This window comes from Chiloscyllium plagiosum, chromosome 1, assembly GCF_004010195.1.
Source record: "Chiloscyllium plagiosum isolate BGI_BamShark_2017 chromosome 1, ASM401019v2, whole genome shotgun sequence".
NCBI classification, from domain to species: domain Eukaryota; kingdom Metazoa; phylum Chordata; class Chondrichthyes; order Orectolobiformes; family Hemiscylliidae; genus Chiloscyllium; species Chiloscyllium plagiosum.
In genome coordinates this window covers 60,925,281-60,932,435 of record NC_057710.1, presented here as the reverse complement: position 1 = coordinate 60,932,435, position 7,155 = coordinate 60,925,281, and the positions used below count along the sequence as shown (strand labels likewise).

Below are 7,155 nucleotides of genomic sequence, written 5' to 3'. Positions count from 1 at the left end.
CGGGTTGGACCGAAGGGTCTGTTTCCATGCTGTACATCTCTATGACTCTATGACTTCAGTCAGGCATTTGATAAGGTTCCCAATGTTAGGCTGATGGAGAAAGTGAAGTCGCATGGGGTCCAGGGTTTAGTAGCTAGATGCATAGAGAACTGGCTGGGCAATAGGAGACAAAGAGTAATAGTGAAAGGGAGTTTCTGAAAATGGAGACCTGTGACCAGTGGTGTTCCACAGGGATCTGTGCTGGGACCGCTGCTGTTGCGATAAACATAAATTATTTTGAGGAAGGTATAGGTGGTCTGATTAGCAAATTTGCAGGTGACACTAAAGATTGGTGGAGTAGCAGATAGTGAAGGGGACTGTCAGAGAATACAACTGGACCCCTGCAACTGGAAAAGATGAAAAACCTGCCGATACACCACCCCCCTCAGCTCCATCCAGGACCCCAAACAGTCCTTCCAGGTGAGGCAGAGGTTCACCTGCCTCTCTTCCAACCTAGTTTCCTGCATCAGGTGCTCCTGATGTGGTCTTTTCTACATTGGGGAGACCGAATGTAAACTTGGGGAATGGTTCACCGAGCATCACAGCTGGGCCCATAGGGGCTGACTGGACCTCCCAGTCACTGGCCATTTCAATTTCCCCAACCACTCCCTTTCCGACATGATCATCCTTGGACTCCTCCATTGCCAAAACGAACCACAGCACAAATTAGGGTCAGAACACCTTATCTTCCCCTGGGCAGCCTACAGCCAGAGGACTCAAAGTTGAGTTCTCCAATTTCAAATAACCTCTGTTCCCATCCCCTGACTCCCTTCCCAAACCCTCCCCCTCCCTTCCACTGCTCCCTGTCACCAACCAGATTCATTCCTCCCACTAACGAACCACGCTGTACACTCGACCTGTCTTCACCTATCCCTACCTCAGCACCCTGGCCCCGCCATCCCCTTTATCTGCAGCTTTCCACACACCCACCCCCAGTCCTAAAGAAGCTGTGACAACATTTAGGCACAAGTACAGGGTAATGTTGTGGCTAACTTATGTGAAATTACATGTGAAGATTTTTCCCATCCAAGTGTCACCCTTACCCGCGCTCGGCCTTTGTTTCTGATTGACGTGTCCTGTAACCAATTAGTGAGCGCTCACTGTCCAATCAGAAGGGCAGATTGTGCCGGATGTTGCCGGATTCTGCAAGTTGTAACTCTGGGTTCTGATGCCGTTCTGTGGGAAACGATAAACTGGGAGCGATGGAAAGTGGCCGGAGTTGGGGCTGTTTGGAAATGTGGAACGAAGAAAACTGCAAGTTAGTGGCTCAGTTGAAGGTAAAGTGGATTTTAGAGCGGCCTCATTAGTGAACGTAGAGCACGATTCGCACTTTACACAGTTCTATGTATTGCTAAAGTTAACGACTCTGCAGCGGCAGTCCCATCTAACGTTACAAACCATGTAAAACGTGTTGTCTAAAATGAAATTCGTGTATGTTTTGGGAGCAGGCTTATCTTTTGCTTGAATTATTCCTTGTTAATTTAGGATGGAGAGGAATGTATAGTGGACTGAATTGGGATCCTCGTTTTCCTGATATATATGCTGAAAATGTGTTGCTGGAAAAGCGCAGCTCTTCACCAGGAATGTGAGGGAGGCCCAAGGGAACTGACAGATAAATTTGGGGGTGGAGCTGGGGGGGAAGGTCACTGGGAATGCATTAGGAAAATGAAGGTGGGATGGGTAATGGTGATAGGGTGGAGTGGATACATGGAAGGAAGATGGATAGGTAGGAGAGTTCAAGAGAGTGGTGCTGAGTTAGTAGGTTGGATCTGGGATAGGGTGAGTGGAGGGGAAATGAAGAAACTGTGAAATTGACATTGATCCCGTGTGGTTAGAGGGACCCCAGGCAGAAGATGAGGCGTTCTTCCTCCGGGCGTCGAGTGGCTAGAGTTTGGCAGTGGAGGAGGCCCAGGACTTGTATGTCCTTGGTGAAGTGGGAGGGGGGAGTTGAAGTGCTCGGCCACAGGGCAGTGGGTTGTTTAGTGCGTGTCCTAGAGATGTTCTCTGAAATGGGCTGCAAGCTGGTGTCCTGTCTCCCCAATGTAGACGAGACCACATTGAGAGCAACAGACATAGTAGATGACGTGTGAAAGTAAAGGTAAATCTCTGTTGGATGTGGAAGGATCCTTTGGGGCTTTGGATGAAGGTGAGGGGGAAAGGCGTGGGTGCAGGTTTTGCACCTTGCAGTGGCAAGGGAAGGTACCAGGAGTGGAGGGTGAGTTGGTTGGGGGTAGGGGGGGAATCTAGTGAGGGAGTCGCAGAGGGAATGGTCTCTGCGGAATGCAGATAGGGTTGGGGAGAGAAATATATCCCTGGTGGTGGTGTCTGCTTGTAGGTGGCAGAAATGGCAGAGGATGACTGTTGTATCGGAGGTTGGTGGGATGGAAGGTGATGACTAGGGGATTTCTGTCCTTGTTGCATTTGGAGGGGTAGTGTTCAAAAGTAGAGGTGTGGGAAGTTACCTGCACCTCTGCCCTTCAGTTGCACACTTACCACACCACTGCCCTTGAACCCCACCCCTCCAGTCGCAATAAGGACAGAATCCACCCCCCCTCTCCCCCGGTCCACACCTTCCACTCCACCAATCTCTGAATACAATGTATCATCTTCTGCCACCTACAAACAGACCCCACCACCAAGGATATATTTCCCTCCCCACCCCATCTACGTTCCGCAGAGGCCATTTCCTCTGCGACTCCCTCGTTAGGCCTACACCCCCAGCAACCCACCCTCCTCTCTCGGCACCTTCTGCCAATGCAAGAAGTGCAAAACCTGAGCTCATACCTTCTTCCACCCTCCTCTCTGACCTATCACCACCCCCCACCTTCATCTACCTATCGATTTCCCAGCTATCTTTCTCCACACCCCCACCCTGCCCTGCCATTCTTCCCCCACCCACCCCCTCATACATGATGAAAAGCTCATGACTCTCCTGCTCCTTGGATGCTGCCTCACTGGCTATGCTTTTCTAGCACCACACTTTTTTTGACTTTTAAAGAAAGATGTGAAGGCATTGCAAATAAGCTTCACAAGACTTGTTCCAGGAATGAAGAACTTCTGTTCTGAAGATACAGTCTACATTTGGAGAAGGTATCTGATGGAGAATTGAAGGCTGTGAGGAGATTTGATTGAGGTATTCAAAATTGTGTGGGCTTTGGACAGAGTAGATAGGTAGAAACTGTGCCTATTGCTTAGAGGATTGAGAACAAAAGGGCAGAGAATTAAGGTAATTGGCAAAAAAACAGAAAAAGTAACATGAAATGGAGGCATAATGGTATTGTCACTGGACTCGTAAACCAGATTAATGCTTGACAACCATGGGTTCACATTCTAGCACAGAGGATGTGTATCCTTGACATCAAGTCTGCATTTAACTGTGTGGCCTCGAGGAGCCTGAGCAAAACTGGAATAAGTGGGAATTGGGAAAATCTCTCTGCTGGTTGAAGTCAAACCTAGTACATAGGAAGATGGTTGTAGTTGTTGAAGGTCAGTCATGTCAGCTCCAGGACATTTCAGCAAGAGTACCTTAGGGTATTGAGGAGAAAGTGAGGTCTGCAGATGCTGGAGATCAGAGCTGGAAATGGAAATGAGGAAACTGGTGAAATCCGAGTTCATCCCTAGTGGTTGGAGGGTTCCTAGCCGGAAGATGAGGCGTTCTTCCCTAGCCGGAAGATGAGGCGCAGAACAATACCTTAGGGTATTGTTCTGCGCCCAGCCATCTTCAGCTGCTTCCTTAATGATTTTTCCGTCCATCATAAAGTCAGAAGTGGGGATGTTGGTTGATTGCATAAAGTTCAGTACCATTTTTGATTCCTCAGATGCTGAAGCAGTCCATGTTCAAATGCAACAAAATCTGGACAATATTCCAGGCTTGGGCTGACAAATGGCAAGTAACAGTCACCCCACATAAATGACCACCTCCAACGTGAGACAATTTGACCACTTGACATTCAATAGTGTTACTATACTGAATTTCCCCACGATCGGTCACCTGGGTTTTACCATAGACCAGAAACTTACCTGGACTAGCCACATTAATGCAGTGGCTACAAGAGCAGGTCAGAAGCTAAGAATACTGCAGTAAATAACTCCCTTCCTGATTCCCCAGTGTGTCTAATATTTACAAGGCACTGGTCAAGTTTGAAGGACTTACTATCCACTTACTTGGATGAGTGCAGCTCCAACAATTCTCAGGCTTGAAACCCAGGAGGCTTGTCTTCATTGCTCTGTCCTTTAAGTATAGGAGATGGGACGTCAACTTAAGGTTGTACAGAAAGTTAGTGAGGCCTCGCCTGAAGTACAGTATCCAGTTGTGGTTGTCCAGTTATAGGAAGGATATTATTAAACTGGAGGGGATTCAGGAGAGATTTACCAGGATTTTATGGAAGGTTTGAGGTATAAAGAAAGGCTGGGACTGTTTTCACTGGAGCTTAGGAGTTTGAGAGGAGACCAGATAGAAATTTATAAAATCATGAGGGCTATAAGTATGGTTGATAGTCTTTACCCAAGGATGGGGGATTTCAAGACTGGGGGCAAATTTTTAAGCTGAGAGGAGGGGGAGGGATTTTTAAAAAGACACGAGGGACAAATGCTTACATGCAGAGTGGTTTGTGTGTGGAATGAATTTCCTGAGGAAGTGGTGGATGTGAGCACAATTATAACATTTAAAAGACATTAAATGTGGTGGGAGGATGTGTAGACAAGGTAGCTGTGGGAGTCGGTGGGTTGAAATAGATGTCCTTTTTGAGTCGGTTACTGGAGACAGAGGGGTCCAGGAAAGGGAAGGAAATATTGGCGATGGTCCATGTGAACTTGATATCAAGATGGAAGGTGTTGGTGAAGTTAATGAACTGTTCAACCTCCTTGTGGAAGCACAAAGTGGTGCTGATACCATCATCAATGTAGCGGAGGAAAAGGGGGGATGGTGCCAGTGTAGCTACGGAAGAGGGACCGTTCTGCGTATCTTATGAAGAGGCGGGCATAGTTGGGGCCCGTGCGGCTACCCCTTGGGTTTTTAGGAAGTGGGAGGATTCAAAGGAGAAGTTGAGAGTGAGGAACAGTTCTGCCAATCAAATGAGAGTGTCGGTGGAGGGGAGTTGAGTCGGGTGAGAGGAAGAAATAGAGGGCTTTTAGGACTTTGTCACGGGGGATGGAGGTGCATAGGGGCTGGGTATCCATGGCAAAGATGAGGTGTGAGGGCCAGGGAATTGAAAGTCATGGAGGAGGTGGAGGGCATGGGTGGTATTCTGGACGTATGTGGTAAGTTCCTGGACCAAGGGGACAGGACAGAGTTGAGATATGAGGAGATGAATTTGGTGGGGTAGGAGCAGGTGGAGACAGTCGACTGGGGCAGTCAGGTTTGTGGATTTTGGGTAAGAGGTAAAACTGGGTGGTACTATGAGATTGGAGGCTGTAGGTGGGAGATCCCTGAGGTGATGAGGTTGTGCATGGTCTGGGAGATGATGGCCTGGTGATGAGAGGTGGGGTCGTGTTGAGGGGGCGGTTGGAGGAACTATCAGCGAGTTGGCGTCTGGCCTCAGTGATTTAAAGGTTGGTATACCATACTGTGGAGAAAGTGAGGACTGCAGATGCTGGAGATCAGAGCTGAAAATGTGTTGCTGGAAAAGCACAGCAGGTCAGGCAGCATCCAAGGAACAGGAGAATCGACGTTTCAGGCATAAGCCCTTCTTCAGGAATGAGGAAAGTGTGTCCAGCAGGCTAAGATAAAAGGTAGGGAGGAGGAACTTGGGGAAGGGGCGTCGGAAATGCGATAGGTGGAAGGAGGTCAAGGTGAGGGTGATAGGCCAGAGTGGGGTGGGTGCGGAGAGGTCAGGAAGAAGATTGCAGTTTAGGAAGGCGGTGCTGAGTTCGAGGGATTTGACTGAGACAAGGTGGGAGGAGGGGAAATGAGGAAACTGGAGAAATCTGAGTTCATCCCTTGTGGTTGGAGGGTTCCTAGGCGGAAGATGAGGCGCTCTTCCTCCAACCGTCGTGTTGCTATGGTCTGGCGATGGAGGAGTCCAAGGACCTATATGTCCTTGGTGGAGTGGGAGGGGAGTTGAAGTGTTGAGCCACGGGGTGGTTGGGTTGGTTGGTCAACCATGCTGTGCTCCTTTGTCAGCTGTTTTGATGGTGTGGTTGGGGTTGGAGCAGCGGCGTGGTGGGCTGCGTGTTGCGAGGGTGAGAGGTTGGAGTGGGTGAGAGAGGTGGAGAGAGAGTGAGAGATAGTATGTTGCAGGTGAGAGAAGGGGTTTTGGAGGGTAGGTGGGAGTCACAATCAAAAAAACTAGGCATGGAGGTGTCAGAGAAAAATTCAGTATCACAGCATGTATGGAATTTTTTGACACTGGACATAGTGGGATGAAGGTAAGACCTTTACTGAGGACCGACCTCAGTGAGGGGGAAGTCTGGGGAAATGGTAAATCGCTGGCAGGGCTTGGAGCTGGAGTTGAGAGTGGAGGTGGTCATATGACCATTGATGTAAGCAGTCATGTGACCATGGAAACTGTATGGTCGATGGCATCAGCAGAAGTGATGTAGATGGTGGCTCCAGCGGAAGTGACGTCAGCAGCGGTCACATATGTGATGTCATTGGTGTTTATGGCAGCGATCATGGGGGCAGAAGTGACATTCTCAGAGGTGTTTGCAGCGGCAGTGTTCCAGTAAGTGATGTCAGTAGCGGTTGGGGGCAGAAGTGATGTGGCCGGCGGTATTTGTGGAAGCAGTCAAGGAGACTGCATGGTTGGCAGATCAGCAGCTGTGGAAGTAACGTCATCATTTGTGGCTATGGTTGTAGCAGCCGCATGGATGTTGGTGTCCAACAGGTTCTGGAGAGGGCCAGAGGAAGGGTTTGGAGCTGCTGAGTATTCCGGGGTACAGCGGTATCTGAATGAAGGTTTGGTGTAGTTACGTTCCTTGATGTCTGATGGGCTAGAGAAAAAGCATTGGTTGAGGGTGTGGATCCCTCTGAGGGTGAAGAGCAGCAGAGGGCCTTGGCAGGTCTGGGAGAGTTGAGACCCTGACCTGGGGCAGGGCTGACTGCAGAGAGAATAGGTGAAGACGTGTGGCTGCGAGTGTGGGGAGGATCTGGAGGGAGGACTGCTTCTGGAGGCTATG

The 7,155-nt window shown here is 49.3% G+C and overlaps 1 protein-coding gene across 2 annotated transcripts in view; it reads left to right on the top strand.

The window, feature by feature from the left end:
- Positions 1-1,165: 1,165 nt before the first annotated feature.
- The window catches only part of fancg (FA complementation group G), a 66,449-nt gene continuing 60,459 nt past the window's right edge, over positions 1,166-7,155 (top strand). For both annotated transcript variants that reach the window (XM_043687853.1, XM_043687861.1), the window contains exon 1: positions 1,166-1,316. In XM_043687853.1, the coding sequence (XP_043543788.1) occupies positions 1,242-1,316 (75 nt within the window). In that variant the 5' untranslated portion in view covers positions 1,166-1,241. The remainder of the gene's footprint in view (positions 1,317-7,155) is intronic.